A 27,662-nucleotide genomic window follows, 5' to 3' on the forward strand; every position below is an offset into this window, starting at 1 on the left:
CTGTGATGATAACTGCTTCCCTCCAGTCAGGAATCATATATATATATATATATATATATCTATAGATATATAGATATATATAGATATATATATGTTATGTATATGTTGATGGCCTGTGTAGCTGCAGACACACATGCTATGCATAGTCCTGCCATCTAGTGTTTGGCTCGGAGTGTTACAAGTTGTTTTTCTTCGAAGAAGTGTTTTCGAGTCACAGGATCAAGTGACTCCTCCTCTGTGGCTCCATTGCGCATGGGCATCGACTCCATGTTAGATTGTTTTTCTTGCCGCCGTCGGGTTCGGATGTCTTTCTTTTCGCTCCGGTAGTTAGAGTCGGAAATTTTTTAAAAACTCTCTATACATTTTCAGAGGAACTCACACAAATGGAAGGCATTGATGAAAGGCAGGCCAGAATTCACATTCATAAAGACACTGGCAAGATCATAACTGCACCTCCTCTGAAGCCTAAGAGGAAGCTGGCCTTTCAAGGACAATTGGACACTGATCAGTCACCAGATAAAGTGCCAAGGCCTAAGCAAAAATCTCCACCTCCACAATTTTCACCTCCTCAGTCTCCTCACCTGCTTGTCTCTCCACCTACTACTCCTACACCTGCACAGTCTCCTGTACATTCTGTAGATTCACAACAGGACAATGTGGATCTATGGGATCTCTATGATCCAGATCCCATTCCTGATAACAGCCCAGACTGCTATCCTTCCAAACCATGACCACCGGAAGATAGCACTGGATACACTCAAGTTCTGGCTAGGGCGGCATCATACCACAATGTCGCCATGCACACCGAGCCCTTTGAGGATGATTATCTTTTTAATACATTATCCTCCACACACTATGGTTATGAAGGAAAGAGCCAACTCTTGAGTAGTTTTCTGAAGACAAGATAGTTATCTGTGGCTCTTATAGTTGGAGATAATGAATTCCATAGTTTGGCTGCTTGAACGGAGAAGGATGTACCACCTATACAGGGAGTGCAGAATTATTAGGCAAATTAGTATTTTGACCACATCATCCTCTTTATGCATGTTGTCTTACTCCAAGCTGTATAGGCTCGAAAGCCTACTACCAATTAAGCATATTAGGTGATGTGCATCTCTGTAATGAGAAGGGGTGTGGTCTAATGACATCAACACCCCATATCAGGTGTGCATAATTATTAGGCAACTTCCTTTCCTTTGGCAAAATGGGTCAAAAGAAGGACTTGACAGGCTCAGAAAAGTCAAAAATAGTGAGATATCTTGCAGAGGGATGCAGCACTCTTAAAATTGCAAAGCTTCTGAAGCGTGATCATCGAACAATCAAGCGTTTCATTCAAAATAGTCAACAGGGTCGCAAGAAGCGTGTGGAAAAACCAAGGCGCAAAATAACTGCCCATGAACTGAGAAAAGTCAAGCGTGCAGCTGCCACGATGCCACTTGCCACCAGTTTGGCCATATTTCAGAGCTGCAACATCACTGGAGTGCCCAAAAGCACAAGGTGTGCAATACTCAGAGACATGGCCAAGGTAAGAAAGGCTGAAAGACGACCACCACTGAACAAGACACACAAGCTGAAACGTCAAGACTGGGCCAAGAAATATCTCAAGACTGATTTTTCTAAGGTTTTATGGACTGATGAAATGAGAGTGAGTCTTGATGGGCCAGATGGATGGGCCCGTGGCTGGATTGGTAAAGGGCAGAGAGCTCCAGTCCGACTCAGACGCCAGCAAGGTGGAGGTGGAGTACTGGTTTGGGCTGGTATCATCAAAGATGAGCTTGTGGGGCCTTTTCGGGTTGAGGATGGAGTCAAGCTCAACTCCCAGTCCTACTGCCAGTTCCTGGAAGACACCTTCTTCAAGCAGTGGTACAGGAAGAAGTCTGCATCCTTCAAGAAAAACATGATTTTCATGCAGGACAATGCTCCATCACACGCGTCCAAGTACTCCACAGCGTGGCTGGCAAGAAAGGGTATAAAAGAAGGAAATCTAATGACATGGCCTCCTTGTTCACCTGATCTGAACCCCATTGAGAACCTGTGGTCCATCATCAAATGTGAGATTTACAAGGAGGGAAACCAGTACACCTCTCTGAACAGTGTCTGGGAGGCTGTGGTTGCTGCTGCACGCAATGTTGATGGTGAACAGATCAAAACACTGACAGAATCCATGGATGGCAGGCTTTTGAGTGTCCTTGCAAAGAAAGGTGGCTATATTGGTCACTGATTTGTTTTTGTTTTGTTTTTGAATGTCAGAAATGTATATTTGTGAATGTTGAGATGTTATATTGGTTTCACTGGTAATAATAAATAATTGAAATGGGTATATATTTTTTTTTGTTAAGTTGCCTAATAATTATGCACAGTGATAGTCACCTGCACACACAGATATCCCCCTAACATAGCTAAAACTAAAAACAAACTAAAAACTACTTCCAAAAATATTCAGCTTTGATATTAATGAGTTTTTTGGGTTCATTGAGAACATGGTTGTTGTTCAATAATAAAATTAATCCTCAAAAATACAACTTGCCTAATAATTCTGCACTCCCTGTAGTCTTTTTCTTGTATGGTGGTGTTCTATGGCGGGGTGTCAATCTTGAGCAGAGGTTTCTTTGTTGAATGTATTTGCTTATTTTGTTTCTGATAAAAGCGGTCCTGTAACATGTATAGCTTTGTGGGTGATACAAAGCAGCTTGAAGGTGCATCTTCTGGCAACGGGTAACCAGTGTAGTGCTCTCAAGGCAGGGGAGATGTCGGCTTGTGGCTTTACATGTAATATTAGCCTGGCTACGGAGTTCTGAATACGTTGTTGTTTTTTCATAATAGATAGAGATGATCCATGGTAGAGGCCATTGGCATAATCCAGTTTGGATAGTACAAGCAAGATAGTAGCTTGCGCCTTGTGTGGAAATGCGAGGTGGGGTAAGATGCTTCATAGAGTCTTCAAGGTAATGAAGCTTGTTTGTGCTAATTTGTCCACTTGGGCATTCATTGTTAACTTGGAGTCCATGGCGATTCCGAAGTTTTTAACTTCCTTGGATAATTGAGGAGGTGGTCCGAGATCCTCAGGCCAGGCGCACAGTTTGTCATAATTTTTCCAGTCACCACATATGAGCATTTCTGTTTTGGAGGCCTTTAGTTTGAGATGGCTCCAAGCCATCCACTAATCAAAAGCTCTGAGGCAACTGAAGATGAGTGAGTTTTCAATGTTTTTGGGGCATTCTAATTTAAGTATTATTTGTGTCATCTGCATAGTTGTAGCATGTGAGATGAACATCTTTGATCAGTTCTGGTAATATCATGTAGATGCTGAAAAGCAAAGGTGAGATCATTGATCCTTAGGGGACCCCTGCTTTTGTGAGATAGGGTTTGGACGAGAAGGGGGAGAATAGATGACATTAACTATTTTTGAAGGTAGGATGTAATCCAGTCAAGAGCGGTCCCTTCTATGCTGGCTTTATGGAGTCTTTGAATTAGGGTGTCATGGTCAACCGTATCAAAGGCAGCCGGGAGTTCCAAGAGGAGTAGTGCAGCAACTCCATTGCGGTCAACTGTGTTTTTAAGATCATCCCAGATTGCTACGAGTGCCGATTCAGTGGCTGTTCCTGGGCGGAACCCAGTTTGGTAGTCTGAAAGTATAGAATTGTCTTCAATGAATTGTGACGTCTGGGTAAATGCTGCTCTTTGTTGGGGTCTTGCGGGTCTAGGTTTGTTTTCTTTAATAACAGTCGTATGTATGCCTTTTTCAGGTTTACAGAAAAAGTTGCTGTAGTTAAAGAGTTGGTGATGATTCTTCTTACAGGTGTGACAGCAGAAGTAGATGAAAGAATGTTCTTTAAGATGTGTGGTGGCCAAGGGTCAGAAGGGCAACCGGAAGGTCTGCTTGCTTTGACCAGATCCATAAATTCACCTTGTGATATTTGTTTGAAGGACTGCAGAGGTTGGGTTGGTTTATTCTTAGAGGGTATTTTAGAGAAGGGGTTGGTGCTGATGGTTTTCTTCTGTTTTAAATAGGAGTCCAATGTGTCTGCCTTGGTTGTGTAATGAGGTGCCAGTTTGTTTGTGAAATCTTGAGTAGTGGGATGACTTCCTTTCATGCATGTTGGTTTTTTTAAATTCATTGAGAATTTTATACAATTCTTTGGTTGCAGATTTAGCATTTTGAATTCTGTCTGAGTAGTACCTTTTTTTTTTTAGCTTTTTTGATTGATGATTTGTATATTCTGTTAAGTTTGTGTAGCTGTAGTTTGTTGTGACTGTTGTTTGTTTTGTTTGTAATATGTGTAGTAATATGACTCGGCCATGCTTGTATTCCTGACTTCATATTTACATATGCACTAATCACAATTTTGAGTGCACATCATCTTGCATGGTCACTGTACGATAAAACACTTTTTTTTTTCTTCTTGAGGTTCAGTGCAATAACCATGTTACCGCAAATTTACACTGCATAAAATGTATGTCACTTTCTCAAAGATGTCATATAGTAAATCACATGCAGAGAGGTACTGTTCAGTTAATTGAATTACTGGTAGTGTCCCAGACCCCTAAAGGACGTTGTCAGTGATGGTTAACCCTAACCTGAGCAGTGCAACTGTTTGTCTGTTACAGTGATGAAATTCGTCCCTCTTTAGAAGTGGTGCGGAGAGCCACAGTAGACACTTACGAAGTGCGCATTGTATGAGAGTTATGGGCACATTAGACCAGTTCTTCATACGCAGAGACAGTGTTGCATGATTTATCCACAAAACCTTTACAGTAGCAAGCTTACTGGTAAAATAGATCTTGACGCATTCACTGGCACAGCGTGCCTGTCTTGGAGTAGGGGTGGTTGCAATTGAATAGTTGTGCTAATGTGCCAGGAGTACTGTGGCATCAGCTGGTACGTCAAGTAGTTCAGAAATCTCATTGAGAATGAAACATGGCCAGTCAGTTCTGGGGGTGAATGCAATTAGTAAGTGCAGCCGCATTTAATCAAACCACTTAGCAGATCACGAGCAGGCAGGCTAAATATAAAAAACACTGTCCAATAGTTGTGGGGGGAAATGTTAATTATTCATGCAGTAGTATTTAATTAACCCACTTAGCAGACCTAAAGGAGCAAGATGAAAACATCATGCACGGCAACACAGTCGCTGGCCGGCATACTTAAAATGCTCTCTCTTTAAGTGCGAGTCTCCTAATCTCTTAAACCAGATTTTTATAAATGTTCCACGTCATCCTTGGTAAATGCTTTTCATCCAGTGCACTATGGTGAGATGTTAAGTGAAAACATTTCTCATGTTTCTTACAATTCTACCCATTGAAAGTTACGTGTGGAAACCTTGTGTCAGAGTAGACTGCCTACTTATTCCAGAAAGCAGCTTTTATAATTAGATCAGGTGATACCAGGTGATTTTAGCTAAACACGGCCTAGAAAACGCGGGTGATGGAACTGCTTAATTATGCAGGTGACATGGAGGTAGGCAGACCAATCTTGTAGCTAACGGCCCAATCAAACACGGGAATGACATTTGAATTTCACACACTTATTGATAAATGTCTGTCATTTGCAGGGAGTATCGGGACCAGAATTAGCTGGCTCAGGCAAGTGTTTGTAGGAATCTAGAGTAGTTTTGCCCTAGCTGAATATTTGAACAAATGTGCAGTGCAAATTAGAGGAAAGACAGTTGGTATCTTCCTAGATAAGCTAAGAACGTGCCTATGAATTCCTGAGCTATACATTCTGTATGTACACGGCACTATATGGAGCTCAGTTGATGTTAAAGGACTACCCCCAACTGGTGAAGAAACACTAAAAGACTTATTTAGTTTGCAAACATTAGAAGACGGAGTTAGTTGGCATTTATGAGTGCTCTTGTAGAGGGTACTGTCACAGATTCACCTTTACGAGACGTATTGGAATAGCTTGTGGCTTACTGCCCAGTCCCCGATTCTCACAATTACTCAGAAGAGCAGGTTAGAAAGATACCTCCTTCCTTGTGTGTAGGCTACAACTATGGGGATGCCCTTGCATGCAAGAGTTAGATACGCCTTTAGAGGTGGAACGTTGGCTTCTAGGCCCTATACAGGTCTTCAGCTTTAATGATTGCATTGCAGAACATTTGATTCCTCATAGACAGTGAATCACAAGGGGGTGCAAACGAACGGGGTCCATATCCACATTTTCAAGATCAGTTTCTTTTTGAGGTGATAAGTTTGGGGTCAGGGAAGTGAATACGCTTAACATTGATGGGCTGGATGCAGGCGTTGTGGATCTGCCTCTCACTTATCAGAAGCCTTACTTATGTTCCATAACCAAGCATAGGACATTTTGATTTTTTTCTAAATGAAGTGGAGGATCTCCATCATTTCTGAGTATAATGGTCCCTGGTGAGCACTCCACTTATCTCAACAGAAGAGGCCTTGTCGCTTTGGAAAGGAACAGGATATACTAAGAATTCGACATTAGTAAAGCTAGGGTAACTGTGTCTTATCTTGTCTTGTCCGCCTTCTTCTGACTAGTATCAGTATCTATTAGTGTCAATGGTAGGGTTGAGAAGGAGATAACTAAGACCCTCTCTTATGGATCTGGGCAGGTTCTTGGCAGCAACCAAATGATTGAGAGACAGGAAAGCGTACAGTGGGTCTTTGGCGGGTTGCCTAGTGGCATTGAAAACCACATGTACTAAAGAGTCAGGGCGACTGAGAATGGAATTGAATGAAACCTGAGGAAATTGCAAAAGGCAATTACCTTTAAAGCAGCAGAATGTACTGATTCACTGGCGCTGTTAATGGGCATTGAGGGCCACAGAGGTACTCCTGGTCGAAACAGGTGACCCTTTTTGAGAGGAACGGCATTAATGTCCTTTAATTTTATCCTTTATGGGATTGCTTTTATTTTATTTTTTAGATGTAGGTCATAGGTGTCACTTTGAATGAAGCCTCCAACACTGGTGTCGCTCTATATACAAATACCACTAACCTTTGCTGACATTGGTACTGTATGCATACCTGGAAGTTGGTCTTTTGCAGTTTAGTACTGGTTTTAGTTCTTCATTCAACAGGATCCTTTGCTTCCTTCATTTATTTTATACATTTTTACATTTGTTAATAATGCTCACATACTGCCAGTGGACCATCATCTTCACATCCAGTAGTCAGGAAGCTTTCAGTCGGTACCAGAATAAGCATGTATGGAAGTGCAGAGGAACTTAGGGAAGTTAATGTGTGTCTCTCAGGAAAACAAAAGCATGCTACCTTCTTTAGATTAAGGCGGGGGAGTGATTTATCTGTGGTTACGGGTAGCTGTTTACAGCTGTGTATCACTTTAGTGATCTGCTCCAGTTTAGAGCCTGGTAGTGCTAGACAGTTAACTAGAAGCAATGTAGCATGCCTTTTGGGGAACCAATCCTATTCTTCTTAGGGATTTCTACAGACTATAAAGGGCTTTGGCTCTGATTCACTGTGGCCTTTCATAGATTTCAGGACTGAATCTATACACTGTCCATTTCCTTATGAGATGCTGAGCTCAGGGAGCACCAGTTAACATTACTGGAATTCACAAGAAAGAAGTGCAGTCCCTTTTTAGAAAAAAATAAACCTTTCTCCAAATCAATACTTTTACCATTGCTAGTGTCGCTATGGAACGTTCCTGGATTAGAGGGTCAGGCTTTCCTGTTGGCTTGATACTTGTACCATTGCTAGTGTTGCTATGCAACGATCCCTCGCCCTCGCCACTGACCCCCGCATCCGAAGAGCGACTACCGGAGGCAGATCTTTCGCCCACCTCGCCGCCAAAACCTGGAACACCCTTTCCTTGCCCCTACGACAGACCAAAGACCTGCTGACTTTCAGGAAGCGGCTCAGAACCTGGCTATTTCAGCAGTAGCAGCACCCTCCCCCCCTCAGCGCCTTGAGACCCTCACAGGTGGTAGTGCGCTCTACAAATACACTGATTGATTGATTCCGGATTTGAGGGTCAGCCTTTCCCATTGTTTTGATTGCTTGCACACATCCCCTCTAGTTGTAGTAGTATTCATATACAATTTGGTATTAGAAGAATGTTTTCTGTTAGTAGAGTTATTGCCACATGAAGTGCCGTATTCCCTGTTCCTCGGACCCACGAATTGGTTACTCCTTTTGGTAATAATCATGACCTGATCTAGGTGAGGGTATGCGTTCCTGTCACTCAGCACACTGTTTTTGAAAGGTAAATATATATGGCCACCTATTGACAGTGTAATAATGTTTCAGTAATCCCAGGGTTGCCAGATATTCGTGTGTAGTTTGCTGGCAGTCTCTAACATATGACAACCTCGGACAGTTGCAGAATATAGCATACCTTTGATGCCGAAGAACAAATACACTAACAGCAACTATATATTTTGCCATCTTGTTTTCTACCGATCCATTGATACAGCTTTGTGTTCCATAACCTGGTGTAGAAAAAAACCGATTTATTTTGTTAAGATGGTGCTTATTCCCAACTGTGCTTGAGCATTGTGCAATTTAAGAAAGTCCTTTTGATAAGAGTGTGCTCTAAAATAGAGGCGTATACATCAACAGGGAAAGTTCTGTACCCCTCACTTTGATTTTAAATTACCATTGTTGACCAGACTGCGGCTTGGATTTAAACATAATGTGAATGTGCCAAGCATCGTCTCGGTGTCTGAAATTGCGAGTAGTTGCATAATTGAATCTAAGTAACATATCTCTGGTATAAATACATGATAAATGTCTCACAGGAGATCGTTCTTACAACAATGGAATGTGTCAAGAACAAAAGACCCATGTTTGAGCACACAAAATAGTCACGCTCACAATATATATATATATGGACCTAGAGAAAGTCTAACAGTGGGATGAATGACACAAGGATTGAGCTGCCATGGCTTGTTCAGCAGACCTCTCTTATTCCAAGGCTCAGATGTTCTTCCACCCTGCATAAACTTAATATCACAGGCTTATGAACGCTTTCGCTTCGTTGAAACACGATCTGAGGAAGTGCATGCATCAGATCTAAACAGAGTGAATTATTCTGAGCTTCCCTCTTCGCGTTTATTTTGGTGCATTCGTTTTTAGAGTACATTGCCGGTTAAAGAACATATTTTCTGACTTTGAGACGATTACTTTTACATTGCATAGCTGTTTGCAGGCTGTTTTTGATGAACCAAGCTTGTTTATTGCATGAAAATAAACAAGTTGGTAGGAGGTTAATAAAAGAATGCCAAATCTAGAAATCAAACATATTTCTAATATAGTCATTTAATGCAGTGCTGGTCAAGTGTAGGGAAAGCTCCAGGAAGGTTTTGGTTAAGATTGGGTTAAGCACCTGAAGACGTTTGCAGAGTGGTGATACTTACTCAGGAGTCACTTCAGCTACTGACCAATATTACTTAACATAGCCCCAACCTATTTGGTGGAACGGGAAGTGTATGAATTAGATCAACACAATTGGTCTTGCTTCTCCCTGTGCAGTTGTTTAGTCCGTTTGCCCTTCTGCAGCAAGCGAAGATGTGGTTGGCCACTCGACATCTCTTACCTTGTTCCCCCTATGCCTCTGTGGATCCGGTGGGAGGAATGCCATGCTAGGCTAGTTCTTAGTTTGAAATGTTGGGGACCTGTTGGACTGATATTCAAATGTGTCGATTTAAGAAGGCAAAATGGTGTGTCACCTTTGAGCATGCTGCGTATTTGTCATATTTCCCTGGTATTTGTTGGTCAAAAGCACGGACTCTTAGTTTGTGGCTCATTACTAGTGATATGTTTCCCCTTTTTGTAGCCTTGTTTCTCAAACTAATGGACTGTGGAAACATTGCACTCTGTGAAGGGAGACATGAAATGGAAACTCGTGAAGCCACTTTGTATAACTTTGTGTTATTTGGTATATATTTCTTATTGAGCTTTAAAGTATTGGTATGACTGTCTGCAAGGTTTGCTGTCAATATCATCTTAATCACCTGAGCGTTCTGTTACATGAGTTAGGATAAAGTTATCAGAGGCAGGTTTGTGGCCACTGCGTTCTTAGATCAGGCTTCTCCACGTAGGCCTTGAGTTAATGGTAGCTCTCCAGCTACCTGCCAGTAGCTCTCCTGTTTGCATCTCAGCTTTCCAAATTTGAGTTTTTGCATTTTCCTCTATAACAAAACTGTGTTTTCTAAAACAGGAATGTGTGTACTTTCTGAACTCAAACTTTATAAGCTGATGTGTGGGTACAAAAAATGGATACATTTCCTAAATATATTTAAGGGTGATCACTGCTGGTAATCCTGGACATGGTTGTCACTAATATAATTATGTCTGGTGTTATCACTGTTAAAAACTAATAATAGTAGCTTGTGATGATTTTTGTTAAACATAAGTAGCACTTATTACACAAACATTTGGAGACCCCTGTTTTAGATTATGCGTTCGTTTTGTTGCTCAAGAACCCCTACAAAGTCAAAATAATACAGAGGGAAACATTGAAATGATAACGTTTTGATAGTTTAAACCTTTTTTTAAAAAAAAGAATAAACTACATGTATATCTCTTCCATGTAACACTGTGATTTAGTCCACAAGAGTTTATGGTCAACTGTTGGATCATGAGACTAGAGCTGACGCTAATTTCTCACTTTGCCACCACAACATGCCACCTGCCAAACTCTGAAACTGTCTTTATTGATTTAAAGATTAGATTTTATAAAATCGTAATAATGTAATGCAAGAGGAATGATTCTGAGGACCTCTCATTAATCTCCTGAAGTCGGGGTGACTTGACAGTGCCCCCCCCCCCGTTACTGTGCCTTATTGACTGCTTGTAACAAGGGTATTACTGCAGCGACACATCTGTGCCAGATATAGCTTGGAAGTATCATTCGCGGTCTCTGTCACAAGTTACTTTAACGTTCTTCCTATGTCCTTTGCACGAATGTAATTCTCTTTTTTCTGCTTCTGTAGACTTACCTGACCAGGTGCTGAGGGTCTTCAAGGCTGATCAACAGAGCCGCTATATCATGATCAGCAAAGACACAACGGCGAAGGAGGTGGTGGTGCAGGCCATCCGGGAGTTTGCGGTGACCGCCGCCCCGGATGCCTACTCTCTCTGCGAAGTGTCCGTCACGCCGGAAGGTGTGATCAAGCAAAGGAGGCTCCCGGATCAGCTGTCCAAACTCGCTGACCGGATACAGCTGAGCGGCAGGTAGGGCTGCCCGAGGAGGACGCTCAATTGGAAGATGTTTTTGCAGCTTTCTGACCCCTCTGCTTTTTTTGTTTGACTTGGGGGCGGAAGACCGAATCTGCTTTGGGAGCATGATTGACATGGAATATTTATATTAAGACTAAAAACAATGCTTTTATTCGTTGTGTGTTATTTTCTGTTCTAGGGGAAGCATGTTTAGTCTGTTATATGGAAACTAAATAATGTTCATACCTTTGGAGTGTGAACTCTAAAACTGTAATTGGACAACAGCTAATCGAAGAATTTTCCATGTGTTCCATTTATCTAAACACAAATAGCTCACACTGTATACCAGCACCACTATGTGAAGTGCTTGCATGCTACCTATAGCAAATGCTTGTGGTCCAGCCATGTCTCCCTCCGGCTCTTCAGTCCTTGTTTGTTTATGCCCAGTTACATTGACAGACGCCTTTGCCACATGGGTTTTGATTTGCAGTCTTTATTTGTATCCCCTCTTCCAGGTACTACCTGAAAAACAACATGGAGACAGAGACTCTGTGCTCGGATGAAGATGCTCAGGAGCTTCTGAGGGAAAGCCACCTCTCTCTGCTGCAACTCAACACGGTGGAAGTGGCAACACAACTTTCCATGAGGAATTTTGAGCTCTTCCGCAACATTGAGCCCACTGAGTACATTGATGAGCTCTTCAAACTCAAATCCAAAAAAAGCTGCGCCAATCTGAAGGAATTTGAAGAAGTCATCAACCAAGAAACGTTTTGGGTGGCCTCTGAGATTCTGAAAGAGACGAACCAGCTGAAAAGAATGAAGATCATTAAGCATTTCATCAAGATCGCATTGCACTGCAGAGAGTGTAAAAACTTCAACTCCATGTTCGCTATTATTAGGTAAATGGAATGTGTATCGGCAAAAGATTTGCAGTGACAGATGACTGAATTTAACAATTTACTCCCACCCTCCAAAGCAAACTCATTCAAACACCAGTAATATAAAAAACCCTACCTGTTCTATAGGAAAGTGATTAAGAAGTATTCACTTGTGAGGGCTGGAGGAACGTAGGAGAAATGATTGTCATTGTCTTTGTATTTCTGTAGTCATAAGCATGAGCAATCCTGATGTGCATAGAAGGATCCTGCAAACTGCAGTGCCATTTGAGTTCTGAGGCAAAACATGGAGTCCTAGATAGTCATTCTGGACTCGGTCCAGTTTAGATAAAACCTGCACCAAGATTGCCTCAGACTAGATATTGTCAAAACTTGCCTTAAACTGAAACATTTTGGATAGTTGTACGCCAATCAACCGGTGTTCCGCTGATTGCTAGGTTCAGGGATGAAGATGTAGCCCAGCAATCTCAGTATTATTTCATCCCCATTAAGAGTTTTTTTTTTTTTTTTCAAATCAGATTGGATTTAGCCACTGATATGGCACTTACAATGCCTTTCGTCTCTGTTCGGGATGATCTCCTGTGGGCTATGTGAGGCACTCTGGTCGTTACCAAACCTCCTGCAGTATTTGACACACAAACCATCTTAGTTTCCTGTAGAGGCTGACTTCAGTGGTCTGTGCCAATTTAATGACCATTGGTTGCCTCTCGCCCGGAATTTAAAACGTGCTTTCTCACTCATACCTGGGCAGCTTACTTGCGGGTTCCTCAAAATCGCATTTTCCCTTCTTATATACAAAGCATATATGGCTGCATTTTCTTCTATAGTTCTCAGTATTCTCTTCTGAATCCAATCCACTACACTCCAATCCAATCCACCCCACCTCAGTGCAGTCCACCCCACTCCAGTTTGCCCAACCTCAGTCCAATCCACCCCAGCCAAATCGTGTCCAATTCATCCCACCCCACCCCACCCGAGGCCACGCCACCCCAGTTCAGTCCACTTCACTCTGATCAAATCCACTCACTCCAGTACACCCCAACCCACTCCAGTGCACCCCACCCCATTTAAATTCACCCCACTACAATCCAGAGGAACCATTCCAGTCCACCCACTCCAATCCATTCTACTCAATCCACAGCTCTACCCCAATTCAATCCACCCCTTTACCTCAGTCTACTCCAACCCACTACCTCAATCCACTCCACCCTATTCCACCCCACCCCCAATCTATACCTATCCACTCTACAACACTGCACTCTGACACTGTGCCACTGAACTGTACTCTACGCCACTCTACTGCCCCTACTCCACTGTACAGCACTCCAACAAATTCACTCACTTTCCCACTCAGCACCACTAACCTTTAGCAATTCTCAACAGTAGCCACACTGGTGAATAACATGGCTCAAACACATTGATAAAGCTAATAGTTCTTCTATAGACGAGACCTATTGACTTTGCCAATGCTTGTTTTTATTTATAGCGTTGACTTTTGTTACTTTTGTTCGTGTTTTGGTAAGTATTGTGCGATTTTTCACTTTCTGCTCTTTGCCTCCCTCGTGTGGCTATTTGTAGAACTTTGCACTGTTCAGCCACTTTAATTCAGTGATGCAAGGCTAGATATCATTTTTTGCAAGTGACTGTGAGGCTCGTTTCACAATAGCGAAATTCAGAAATATATTTGTGTTTCGGGACAAATGAGGATGTTTTTCGCCCATATATACAGTTTATCTGTCATCCTAAATTCTACATGGTTCCCATAGCTATATACTATCATTAACGGGCGCTAAGTGTTTGCTGTGCCATCTTTCAAACTTGCAAATAATGCAGACGATGCTTGTGAGCTAAGAAAGGTATATTTATTTGGAACAACGTCCCTAGTTTCTCAGAGGTGTTATTTTTTTTCAGTCATACGTCACTATGAATTAAGGAATGCCTTCGGTTTAGCTTTTTTCCTGTTTGGTGAGTGACACTTGACAGGTGAATGTTGGTACGTCAGCAGTGAAAGGCGAGCGTTGTTTTCTATAGCTGTGACGACATTACGGTGAATAACCAGAATGCGAGAAGCCTGTTCACGGTAGCAGAGTGCTATGGTACCGGTGCACATTGTAGCACGGCACTGCTGAATGATTCCCTCTGTCGCGCAGTGCCACGTGAAAAAGGTCAGTGTCTCACCCAGTGCAAAGAAGTGCAGTCAAGTACGTGAGAAAGAGGAGGAGATCTGAAAGTGACGCATAACCAAAAACCCTAGCGAGAAACGAGCATAGGCGACAGATCATAGCAGTTTGAGGAAGAGGGAAAACAAATTTCAGATAGTATGTGAACTTCAAAGTTTCACATGTTGTTGAAGATATATTTTTGTGAGAGAGGGTCTGTTATATTTTTAGTGTTCTGGGTGATGTTTACTCACCGGTAATGGGGGATGGATAGTTAGCCAAGATGTGGACGACTGGAAACTGCTGAAGCCCCCAAGTTGTACTGGCACACCGTGCCAAGTGTCCACGTGGTTATTGATGTTACTTCATGCATGGAGACCCAGGGATGAAGGGGGAAGAAGCTGTACATCCTTTCCCCAGGCTCATTATCCAAAGCCCCCTGTACTGAAGCAAAGCACCTTTCTTCACATTCCCAATAGGTGCTGCTGGTTATGTGACTTGGGGAAGTGGGGATTGGAAAACGTTTACAGATGTCCCGACCCACCCACCAGGATGTGTAGGCTGAGGGAGTCAATTTTTATATTATATCAGTTGTCAACTCAGGAAAGGATTCATCGCTGTTTGTGACGAGGTAGTGGAGTTATAAGAACACATTTAATGTATTTAAAATTTTCTGATGCCAGTCTGCCCAACCCATCCCTTTCAGGTTCACTGCCGCATGCGTTGTCTTATTCCCCGGACTGTAAAAAAAAAAAAAAAAATACCAACCATTGGGATAGAAAATCAGGAAGCCTTTGAAAGCTCATGCTATTTACAAATGCCCACTTGTGAGGCGCAGTGCCCGGCGGTGTGTGGAGGTGGAGTTTAGGTGCCAGTTTCAAGGTGTGGAACCGCGCGGCGCCCTTATATATTTATTTACTCAGAAGTTTCGTGAAGTGATGTGTGCGACCATATGGTTACTTAAAAGCACTAGATTGTTGTCACACAAAAAAGGGAAATCCAAGTGGCAGGAAAATACAGCCAGATCAGAATCTCATTTTTCGTTGCAACTCCCAGGCGAGACGAGTTAATTTGTGAGCACGCCTAAAACGTTTTCCCTGAAGTCCTTGTAGTTCGGTTCTGATACAAAGACTGTGCTCGGGCATTCCAAAACCTTGGTCCAGGGTTTCCAGCGGTCTTCACACTCTGTATTTCAGATTTGAAGGTTCAGGCGACTGAAGCCTTATTAAAGAACAGAGCATTCCAATGAAGGGGTACATGGATTACTACAAGGGTGAAGCACATGCGAGCGCGGAGGTTGAGAGTGGTTTGAGGACAGTGATTAAGTGTCAGTGGAGACTCTGTGAGCTCTTGGCGGGTCCATAAGGCAAGGCAATGGATGCATTTAAGTAATATGGTTATGAATCAGACGCGCTAACAAGTTTTGTGAGCCAGCTGGCCTGATGTCCGGATATGACGATGTATTAGGACAGATGGCAAAAAACAAATACTTTGTTACTGGATTGGAAAGAGTACTTGGAAAGGCCGTAGTGTACATTGCAGCAATAATCAACTTGCTTGTGGCTAGTGCTTTCAAAAGAGTTTAGAACAAGCGGAATGTTAAGAGACGGATCTTGTGCACATCAGGCGGATGACGTGGGTGACTGTGATGGCCATTGCTTTGAGGGACAAGATTTGCATCCAGTTGAAATGGACTTCCTGGTTTAGGTGTAAAGAGAAGTAGAGCAATGTTTGGCTGGACTAAAGTTCTGGCATTGCCTATAGTACAGCGTGGAGCTGAAGCTGCCTCTGAGCGAGATAATGAGAGAGGTGATTGAGAACGCGAATCGAGGGCTGTGATGGATGAGGCATTTGTTTACACTAAGAAAAGGAGACTCCTAAGGGTAGAGCATTCACGGAGGACCGTGGGCAGATATTTCTTGATGCCTCACCATGAAACAGTGGGATTTGTTGGAAACGTGGCGAAAGGGACAGGAGGTGACATTCCTAAATTGCACATGGCTGAATGTTTTGATGCACATTGTTGAAAGCACCTTAGAATTCAGTAAGGTCGAAGGAGGAGAGGGGATTGATCTGGTGATCAGCAATAAAGGTGGCTAAGTATGTGGGTGCGGGGTTTTTGCTCTGAATATTCATTGTAAGGTATTCCGTGAGTCAATTGAAGATGAACCCCCAGAGGCACAGGGAGAAGCAAGCAATGAAGGAAGGTAATTAGAAGGAATTTGGAAATGTTGGCTGAGGGTTTGGGACTAATTACTTCCATTTTGATGTATTCAGGGTAGGTGTCATTGAGGACAGGCGACCTAAAACTCTATCAGTAAAGAGCAGTTAAAGTATGAGAGGGCAAGTGTTTTTTACATTTTTGGGGAAACGAGGTATTAACTGGTTGAAGGCGGGTGAGTTCCTTGGCAAAAAGCTGTCTGAAACGATACATTTCTTCTGTCATCCATTCTCTCTTTCCAGTGGTCTTAACCTGGCACCGGTTGCGAGACTTCGAGCTACATGGGAAAAACTTCCAAGCAAATACGAGAAGCTTTTCCAAGATCTGCAGGACCTGTTTGACCCATCAAGGAACATGGCAAAATATCGGAATGTCCTCAATAGCCAAAACTTGCAGCCTCCCATCATTCCTCTCTTTCCTGTGATCAAGAAGGATCTCACTTTTCTGCATGAAGGTGAGCACCTCTGCCACCTCTATATTCTGTGTTGAATCTGTTCTATTTACCAAACCCTGCAAAGTTAATGGTGGATGATGACACACTTGCTCTTGCAGCCATAGGTGGTCGTCACAGTCCAGTGCTTGAGGGAATTCACCAATGTGTTTAATATCAGTAGGGGATATGCCTGGCACTTGCTTTAAACGTAATACACGTTGTTAATATATTTAGCTTTGTCACCGTCCTCTACAGGTACGATCCACCAAGGAAGAGATTATTGGAAATGCAGTGCTAGCCAGGGATCAATCCATTACAATGCGAGTCGCACCCAAAATGCCAGTTTTATAAGGGAGTTCTCACCAAGTAAAGTACGGGTGAACCCTGTGTTGCCCTTATCAGTACTGTGCCTGCTTTATTGGGCAGATGGATGATATGAGATTTCTGTTCTCCTCATCCGGCTGCTCTAGGAAACAGTAGACTGACGGTTGCACATTTAAGAATGCAAACCCAGGAGGGGCATCGCTGTTTTAAAAAAAAAAACATTTTTATGGTGAACCTATGTTCACTACTAATTTGCAGTTTTGCTGTGCATCAGCATCAATTGTGCTTTTTCTTTTTTATTCAAAATGTATTTCACGTATAGCACAAAGATTGTTGAGGATACCAAACCCTTATATTCACAAAACATACAATCAGCTTAAAATATTGCAGTAGTAACATGGCTAGAGTAAATCAGAGCTGTCAGAACCACAGGAGAAACGCACACATAAGAGGAAATGGTTAAAGCAAAATGAAACAAACCATGGAGTGAAATGCCCCCATCCTTTCAGAGCATCATGTTTTTCACTGGGTTTTAATTTTTTGTCTAAAGCAGAGTTTTTTACGTTCAGTTTATGTTCTCATTCTAAGTCACAATGCTTGGCTGTGAGGCATTACAAATCGGTGATAGCACCTAGTTCTGTGTAGTCAGCATTTTAGAAATGGTACAAACAGCATTTATTTATGTTATGGTTGGGTATTTTCACAGTTTGACACACAGATCAGGGAAACTCTACAAACTGAATTGTCCAACTTAGTTTGGCGGGCGGGGTTCAACAATTTTAAGTCGGTTCTCCTTAATTTATGCCCTGGTTTATCTTTTTTTTTGCCGCAATCCTTTTAAGTGTTTAACACACAGAGTAGAGTGAACATACCCATCTCTTCTTTACGTGCATCAGCAACGGGTTTCTCCCCAACACACCGGCTTGTGGGTATTTCTGTCACTCCTCTCTCAAATGCACCTTCACATCTGCATCCTAGAGAACAGCAAATCCGTGTAAATACCAAATATATTCTTCAGGTGTACTGGTCTTGGAAGATCATAGGTGCTTTTTGCAACCTCGTTGATCTTCTCATGACTACTTTATGGCCACAGCTTTTGCTTTGAATGCTGGTGGATCAGATTGTGTGGAGAATTCTGCTGAACTCTGAAAGTGAGCTTCATGCCCCCCAACCCCCTTCCGGATGTTCTGTGTGAATGCCGTCCTTTGATCTTCAAAGATTCATTTGTCCCGATACCATTCTCACACTGTAGTAAACAGATCGGTGAGTCTTAATGCTCAACTGACTTCACCATTAACTGACTCCTTCCTTTATTTCCTCCCAGGTAATGATTCAAAAGTGGAGGGCTTGGTCAATTTTGAGAAGCTGCGAATGATTGCAAAAGAAATCCGCCATGTTGGCAGAATGGCTTCAGTGAACATGGATCCGGCTATGATGTTCAGGACAAGGTATGCCATTATTTAAGGGAGGAGTAGATGAAATTTTGGCCATCTTGCATGCACATGCCTCACAAAGTAAGATGTGCTTTTCTATAAAAGAGGCTAATTGTATGAATTTCCAGCAGAAATATAAGTACATATGAAAATAACTCTGTGTGTGTGTGTGTGTATATATATATATATATATATATATATATATTTCCACACACACAAACACAACTTTGTTTGACCTGTAAGTGCAAATGTGCTAAGTTGTTATCTTCACCATCTTGTCTATCTCTGTGCCTGGAGTGTCTTTGTGTAGAGTTTAATCCTTAGCCTTAATAAAGACAAAGGTTTGGGAGGAGACCCACCAGCCTCACCTAACACATCAACTGCCACTCAGTCACCCTCCGTGCAACCTTACTTTTAAATCTGCTGCCAGTGTTCACCCCACAACCAGCTCCATAATTAGTAGTGCTTGCTACCTGGGCAGTAGATTTCTTTAACCTTCTGACAAATGTTAAGTTAGGAACTAGACTCCATGGTCACCTGATAGGAGTTATTTCTGAACTGCAGTTGTAGACATGGAATTTGATAGTGAAGAACACTTAACAGTATCTCATGCTTTAAATGTCCATCGTCGTAGGACAGCTTACAATCCTCTGCATGTTTTTAATAGCTGTGTATTCAAAATGTCTGTTTTGGGAAGCTTCAGAGTATGCATTAAGATATGGCTCTCCTTGCTTTCACTCCCTTTTTGCCACATAGTTATCAAGTATTTCAGTTTTTGGAGCGAACCTTCAAAATGAAAGCACCGCATGATATTGCTAGAAGATTACTTTTTTTATATTTGTGGAAAGCAAGTTTTTGCTTTGCCTTAACCTGGGATGACCCCCCAAATCCAGAAGTACATACATTCTAATTGCACGGTTTAAAGCAATGTTCAAATGGGGGCTTTGGAATTTATGTGCAGAGAAAGTTTGAGAAAATGCACTGAATTTAGAAGCTCTGTTTGCCTTTTGCCAGCTGTACCACTGTGTGTGATGGGTTGGAAGTGACAATGTGCGGGCTTGTGGCACTGCTCGTCCTGCAGTCTGGGCCTGTCTCTCTGAGCTTGTGATCTCTCTCTGTCTCTTTCTATACACATGCTTTACTCTCCACGGCTCTCACTTGCAGGAAGAAGAAATGGAGGAGCTTGGGGTAAGTGGTTGGTGAGAATACAGGCTCAGTCTCCGTGCCATTACCCCTCCACCACCCATTTGCATTGTTTCCCATTTGCTGACCTACCTTTCTGCTGCTGCTTCCCTTTGTTGTGCTGTATGCTTCCTACTGCAGCAGATTGTTGATTTCCAAAAGTGCCTTATTAATCCAAAAGTCCTGTTGACATCTGAGGAGCTGTGATAGTGAGACGACAGTGACACTTGTTGAACGCTTGTGATAAGCGTAATGCCTAAAAGCTCAGTGTCTAGTTTGTTTCATCGAGAACATCGTGCATTAGTGCACGTGGATGTCCAGTTTACTGTAATATCTTTAGGCATTTAAACTTCATTGAAATTACTGTAATCGATAATCCAACTCTGCAGTAACCTGCCCATGATCAATTTTATCCATCATGAGAATGCAAGAATTGTGACTGAGCAATGAGCTATCCATCAGTAAAGATAACACAAATAGATGAGAAACCATTTCTACCGACACAACTACTGATCAGGAATGTTGAGTAGTTGGGGAAGTGCTTATGTCCTTCTCTGTAGGTATTTGACTGCAGTATTTGTGAGACACTTTCAGCTCCTACGTTTCTACAGCTGAGCCTAACCTACTATTGACCAATCCTGTGACACCACCATCATTCCTAATCTAATAAGCCACCCGTCAGCACCTCCATATCCATATGTTTAAATCAGTGCATGCCTTTTGATGTCTCCTCATTAACAAATTGACCTATATTACTTACAAAAAATAAAATAACACCAAGAACAGGTTGGGGATTCTACTGGCAAGTGCCAAAATATCTTTTGGTTTTTGGTTGATTTCTGTAGCATCTCCAGTATTGTCTAGTATCCCTGGAATGCCGTTAACGTGTATGGTAGGTACCAATGTTAGACATCTAGTAACAATGAAATTTGCAGTGCGATGGTGATCTGTTTTTATTTTATATTATTTTTATATCCACTTGCATGTGATTTTATTTTTACGCTGCTCCCATTTGGTATATAAAGTTCACAAGAGCAGTGACTGGAAAGCTTCTCGTATGTAAGGAAATATTCCTGTGTAGGTCCTTATGCACTAGAAACATTTTAAACATAATAAATCCTAATAATAGTACTGTTTCCCTTCGCTCATTTACGTCTCCCTTTCTATACTTAGCTGTTTGGAACAAGTCCATGTTCGAGACATGGGGGTTCTGCATGTGCCTGCGCTGATCTCGTTGTGCTGACCTCCATCACTTTCATGTTCCTTCTTCCCCGGTTGATAGGTCGCTTAGCCAGGGCAGCACAAACGCAGCAGTGCTGGATGTTGCGCAGACCGGCGGGCACAAAAAGCGCGTGCGCCGCAGCTCCTTCCTCAATGCAAAGAAGCTGTATGAAGATGCCCAAATGGCGCGGAAGGTGAAGCAGTACTTAGCCAACCTGGATCTTGAGATGGATGAAGAGAACTTGCAGACACTTTCATTGCAGTGTGAGCAATCCTCCAACACATGTGAGTTTCACTGCAAAATAGCCATTAATTATGCTATACTTTGTCGCTAACAAATTGAGAAAGTGCTTTGTATTTGTGAAATCTACTGTCAGAGCACTGCAGCTGTACTGCCAGGGTCCCCCCGATAACAGTAATCACTCTTTGAGGGTCTTGACCCAGCCATTGCCCCTGCAGCAAGAACTCTAATCTAATGCCATCCTAATGAGCTGAAAACATGATTAGTGAAGAAACCTTTGCATGGGCATTATTTCTACCCTATCAGTTTGATAGAGCCAGTTGGACATACACCCACAAACTACTTCGACAGTGGGTGTACTCTGCTCTTCGTCACATTGTCAGTAGAGACTGGACTTATAAACTCGTCGTACTTCGATGCAGAATGGGGAGGATCCATTTAGGCCAATAACATGATTCTGTGTGAAGGCGGAGAAGGAATCACTTAGTCAATTAAAACTTGAAGTACAAAAATTCAATTAATGTAACGTTGCTAGAAAGTTTTTGAAAAATGTGCTAAAATTTGCTTTGTGAGCATTCCATATACACATCTTTTTTTAAACGGGTATGATACCTGACTGTACTACCTGTACCACATAGGTTTCCTAAAAGACACCTTTAGTGGCAGTCTGACTCGGGTCTTTGGCTAATTTGGTTGCACAGGCTTGAATTGCTCATGACACACAACCGAGACGGGTGTTTCAGTCACAGAATGAGGACCAAAATAATGGTAAGACCTTAGTAAAAATAAGTGCTGTCATTCACAATGCAGCATCAGTGAGACATGCAGCCTCAGGCATCAGGGTGATAGATGGTTCTCCAGCATCACTTCAGTACATGTCAAGCTCCCAGTGAGTTTCTTTCTGGTAAAATTGTTTTCCACTTTACTATTTGCTAAGACAGCCACATAAGATTTGGAAGCATTGCTCTAATTTGTTTGACTTTCAAACGACATTTTGTATTTGTGTACTCACTCCCGGACTGCATCCTGAATGTACTAAGCAATTGTTTTAATATCTGCCTGACACTTGGGATGTCTCAGCAGCATGGGATATGCTTTCCTACATTTCAGTTGACAGAGTTTACATTTTTAATTGTGGCTGGTTCTAGGATGAGGAAAAACAATGTGACCACCTCTGGCACCAATATCAGGCACTCTCATGTTGCCCTTCTACAGAGGAAAGGTCAGCCTGTGCAGGAAAAGGTCTGGGAGGTTGTCAAAACACTGCATCAGCTCTCTTTGTTACGCCTACAAGCCAACAAGTACAGCATGTGTTCACTGTCCACAATAATATGTCCTTCATCTTTTGTAAACTCTAGTTTAACATTGACGTCCAATTTCTTCATCCTACACAGTGCCTAAAAATTCAGGTGACAAGCGAGCTGGTAAACCTGAGACCTCTCCAGTGGCCCCCAGAGCAGGAACCCAGCAGAAGCTGCAGCAGCAAAGCAAAGTGAACCAGGCACTGCAGGTCCCGGCTGTATCGCTTTATCCTTCTAGAAAGAAAGTACCTGTGAAGGACCTGCCACCATTTGGTATGTTAATGCAATTTCTGCTGATTCATGTTATGATTGGTTGTGCAGTCTGATTGCAAGCTAACGCACACCACTGTGACTCAGTGTTTATGCCACTGCCATCCTGCATCTCCCCCTCACTCTCCCACATGTAACATTATTAGCTGCGGCTGTCAAAACACTTATCCTCTAAAACATGCATGAGTGTCAAATGAGTCTGTATGTTCCGGCACATCTAGCAAACACTAAGAGGTTTATTTAATTAATAAAACATAGATCTACTGTGCTTAATTTGGGCCCTTGGTTGCGAGTGCGGCCACTGGGACTTACTTCTCATTATCAGACTTGGACACAGATCAAAAGGAAAGAGAAAGAAAATGTTGAAAAGGGGAGAAAAAGAACCTACAGGAGAGGGAGAACAAAATGGGGCTGCTCCCTGGAAGAGAGACAGTTTGCCGCCCCAGCTGCCCCAAAATGTTCTATAATGTTAATTTTACACCATGAATGTTATAAACTAAATAACATTGTGTCAGTGCAGATGTATTTATTACTTTTTCCAAAATAACCATTCTAAACACAAAAGTCAAATCATATACTGTATTAACCTCACTCACAGTGGCAAAACATCATAATGCAATTTGAGCAAAAATGCCACAAATCATCTCAGTATTGCCTCACCTACACCGCTGTTACTAAGCATTACCAATACTTTGTTTATCACTAAATGTTACAGATCCTTGGGTCGTTCCCGTCCTTCATAAGCTGATGTTTGACTAACTGATGGTTATGGCAGGACTTTTGATTTTAAATTACCTTTTGAAATCAAATGTGCAGCAGACAAGATGCCACAACAAATCTGTGTGCAGTTTGTTTGCTGTTTAGAATTATAGGTCATTAGTGAGGGCAGGTTTTTTTTATTTGTATTAACATATAATTGCTTTAATGACCAACTGTTGAAAATACAGAATAGCACAGTATCATCTGCAGAATATTCTGTTAGTCTGTAGGTTCAAAAGAATGTTATGTGCTTCTGCCTCTTTGTGCTTTAACACCCAACCTCAGATACAATTATTAAGTTCCTGCACATAAATCAGTACACTTTCTAACTCCTCAGACCCCTTCATCTGACAGAGTTGTCCTCAAATCTCATTTCATAGTGACTGTATAAAGTATGTACAGGAAATTTGTAAAATAGATTATTTTTTACTAGACAGAAATCTTGTTCTGAAATGTCTGCCATGCAAGGTCAGGTGTTGAAATTGTCTGTGTTTGTCAAAGTAAGGCTGAAGTATTCGAGGGGACTAAAGGAATTCCTGAGTTGGGCGTAATAAGAGATGGCTAGGTATCCTGGCATATTGTCACACAGAGCAATGAAGTACAGTGTGCACAGACACTCTGAAAACTTGCTGTGCAGGTGCATGCCTTAGGTTAGGTTATGATACCCACCCTGCAGTTATCCCCAGTCTGCTATCTAAAACCAGTCATCTTACTATCCCCCACACTGGTAAGGCGAAAAGTTCTGGAAATGCAACAGTTTCTCTTTAGGAACTTCTGCACATAAATATTTAAAAAGCTCATTCTGTGCCTTCTAATTGGTTAACAGATCAGTAAAAATAATATATTTTGGATACAATTGAACTCAGTAATTGGATATTTTTTCCTAGAAGTGTTCTGTCCATGTCATTGAACTGTACTTGCTATCTTTCTGGCTTTATGTTTTGCAATCATATGTACTAATGATTACTTTTGTAACGTTTAGGTATCAACTCCCCACAATCTTTAAAGAAAATTCTTTCACTGTCTGAAGAAGGAAGTTTAGAGCGACACAAGAAGCAGTCTGAGGATACAATATCAAATGCATCGTCACAACTATCCTCACCTCCTACTTCACCACACAGTTCACCAAGAAAAGGTAGAGACGGATCTCTGGCTTTCTAGCTCAGTCCCTTCACCTACACATGTATGTGATTGGTAGTTAGTGTTCATCGCATTTCTCTCTGCACCACTCTTCACCAGTCTCCAAAAGTAAATTCCCCGACTGATCCAAACAGAAACTCTTAAGCAGTATCCCCCATGTTGTTGAGGGAACGTGAGAAGCCTGTTGAATGAATTAATGAATAATCTTTATTTCCATCATAAATATAATCATAAAAACACATAATACATACATCACATAAAAACATCATCTAAAAATTTAGTAAAAAATATAAAGTGCCACTACCAGCTCTCTATGCTTGACATTTTAAGAGTGGCAATAAATCAATTACGATGATAAACCCATAGTTCAATATTTTGTTTCAATAAAGTGCACTCTTCAGGAAATGGCAAACCGCCGTGGCCACAGTATGCTCGTTCCATATTTGTAGGTAAAGGAAAGCAGGGCAGAATTGATAAAAGCCCTTAGCTTTAAGTACAGGCAGCAAATACCTCCTTCCGTGGGATCATAATACTCACGAACAACAGCAGATGCTATAAGGCTTGGAACTCCCTCCCCGCCAACCCCAGGACCACCCCGCATTCCGGAGGCAGCTCAAAACCTGGCTATTCGAGCAGCAGTAACCCCCCTCCCCTAGCGCCTTGAGACACTCACGGGTGAGTAGCGCGCTTTATAAATGTTTTTGATTTGATTTGGAGCGAAACACCGTCACCTGGGCAAGCCTTAATCGAAGATGGCTCATATTGCCCGGGGAAGGGGGTACCCCTAGATTGCTGCACCATATAATAAAACTGGGAGGCACTTCATTTTATAAATCTGGTTTAGTGGCAAGACAGCTTTACTGCCTACCATTCGGGCAAATCTAAAGAGGGACCCACATGATTGATCGAAACACAAACATCGATTAGCTAAGCATGGGGTACAACTATTCTGCTGATCAAATGTGACCCCCAAGTAAGAAAATGAGGTCACCCTTGTCACAGGCTGCCCCTTGATGGTAACTGGCCTAAGCTTTAGAGACCACTTCCCACAGACCATAAAATTTGTTTTTTCTTTTAATATTAACATCCAACTCTATCTCCCCCATGAAATTAACAAACAAATCCACCAGGGCTTTAAGATCATTCAACATGCGTGAAAGTAACACCACTTTGTTTGCATACAATAATGAAGGCACAGGGTGGACTTAACCTTCGGGATGTCCTTACCATGGGTTACCAGAAAAGGGTTCAGACCATTGATGTAAAGCAAAAATAAAGTAGGTGCCAAAACGCAGCTTTGCCTGACTCCCCTTGACAGGTTAAAGGAGTGGGAGCACTCCCCTGCAGCACCAAACATTACTGAACCAGTAGCCACCCATGTGTAAGGCCCGGAGAAAGTTAACCAAAGGTTGCAGCAGCCCAAGACCTTTCAGAATCGTGCAAAGGTTTGAGCGGTTTGCCCTGTCAAAGGCACAGCTCAGATTCATACAGGCAAGGTAAATGGCTCCCTTCTTTGCCACCACATATTTACCCACCAACAGATTTAGATTCAAACATTGTTCCATCTCCCCCTTACCCTCTCTAAAACCATACTGGGCAGAGCAGAGAACATTATTCACTTGGACCCACTCTTCAATGTGGTGCAAAATGATACGCCGTACAATCATGACCGCAGAGTCAAGTAAAGAAATTGGGCGATAACCTGGATCTTCCCCACACCCCTTTTTTTTTTTTTAAACGGGACAATGACCGCAGATTTCCATGAATTGGGGATACCAATTTGTACTGTGGCATTTAACACATTAGTCAGTAAAGGTGCCCACAAACTAATATTTCCCTTTTAAAGGTCCATTTGGACGCCATCAGGCCCTGGGGCTTTGTTTGAGAGGCTACCCATTATAGCCTGCTCCACCTCCTCCAGATCAAAGTGTAAGCCCAAAGGAAAAGGGGGCACATCTTCCCTCGCAGTCATCTGGGCAGCCCGATCCAGGGAGTACACTCTCTCAAAGTGAGCTACCCATTTGAGAGCAGGGATGTTAGTCCCTAAATCATCGGGAAAGACTTGATATGCAGGTTTGTCATTTACTATTTGCCAGAAGCCTCTCACATCACCCTGTTTACACATACTCAATAACTTCTTCCACATTTCTTCCTTGAGACATCGCTTTCTGTTTTTAACCACTACTCTATAAGTTGTGTTTTGACTGGCACTTTCTCTTTGCCACCGGTGCATAGTCACTGGTTTTTGGAGAGTCCTATACTGATGGTTCTGCAGAAGGCTCTCCCCCAGCTACCACTGCACTTGTAAGAATAGGTAATCCGGTAAACTCAATGAGGGCCCCTGGGATCTGTTTATCTTGGTCAGATTGAGAGTTTTGCAGAGGATATATAGTTTGATGCCGCAACAGTGCATAACTAGATTCTTCGATAATGGTCTCTCTGCAAGGTCAATTTCTTTAGCGATTACCCCCGTGGCCCAGGTTAGGAAAGAGTCTAGCGTGGATCCTTGGTGGGTCTTTTTGGTTGAACCCTTGCTTTCCTGCAATTTGCGCTTGCCCATGATAGCCACTAACAAAACTTAAAGTCCCAGGAAAAAAAGCTCACAGAAGACAAATCGAGAAGCAAAGAAGCAAACTTATCATCAATAGGTCAGCTGGAGAGAATGTAAGAGATGGGGCCCAGTCCTGTCTCCTCTGATCAATGACGGGCCGGGCATGCCCCCGCAAATCCTCTCCTGAGCTTCCCGCACTTCAGGACTCCAACAATGTTTTTCAGCGCCAGACAAGGTGCGGTGACGCTTCCTGCCACCTTCCGAGATCCTGGGCAGTTTGGGGCAGTCAGGGCTTGTGGCCCACCCCGGCAGTTCCTCTCCTGACCGTCCCACGTCGTGGGACGCCATCAATGTTTTTCAGTGCCAGACAAGGTGCTATGATGTTT

General features: G+C 42.4%; 1 protein-coding gene across 33 annotated transcripts in view; it reads left to right on the forward strand.

Annotated features, from left to right (window-relative positions):
- The window catches only part of RAPGEF2 (Rap guanine nucleotide exchange factor 2), a 681,573-nt gene that overhangs the window by 599,135 nt on the left and 54,776 nt on the right, over positions 1-27,662 (forward strand). For all 33 annotated transcript variants that reach the window (XM_069243519.1, XM_069243546.1, XM_069243572.1 and 30 more), the window contains 8 exons: positions 10,920-11,160; positions 11,661-12,044; positions 16,664-16,875; positions 18,503-18,626; positions 19,776-19,799; positions 21,076-21,299; positions 22,650-22,829; positions 24,568-24,720. In XM_069243519.1, coding sequence (XP_069099620.1) covers positions 10,920-11,160; positions 11,661-12,044; positions 16,664-16,875; positions 18,503-18,626; positions 19,776-19,799; positions 21,076-21,299; positions 22,650-22,829; positions 24,568-24,720 — 1,542 coding nt within the window. The remainder of the gene's footprint in view (positions 1-10,919; positions 11,161-11,660; positions 12,045-16,663; positions 16,876-18,502; positions 18,627-19,775; positions 19,800-21,075; positions 21,300-22,649; positions 22,830-24,567; positions 24,721-27,662) is intronic.

The sequence above is a fragment of the Pleurodeles waltl genome, chromosome 1_2 (assembly GCF_031143425.1).
Source record: "Pleurodeles waltl isolate 20211129_DDA chromosome 1_2, aPleWal1.hap1.20221129, whole genome shotgun sequence".
Taxonomy (NCBI): Eukaryota; Metazoa; Chordata; class Amphibia; order Caudata; family Salamandridae; genus Pleurodeles; species Pleurodeles waltl.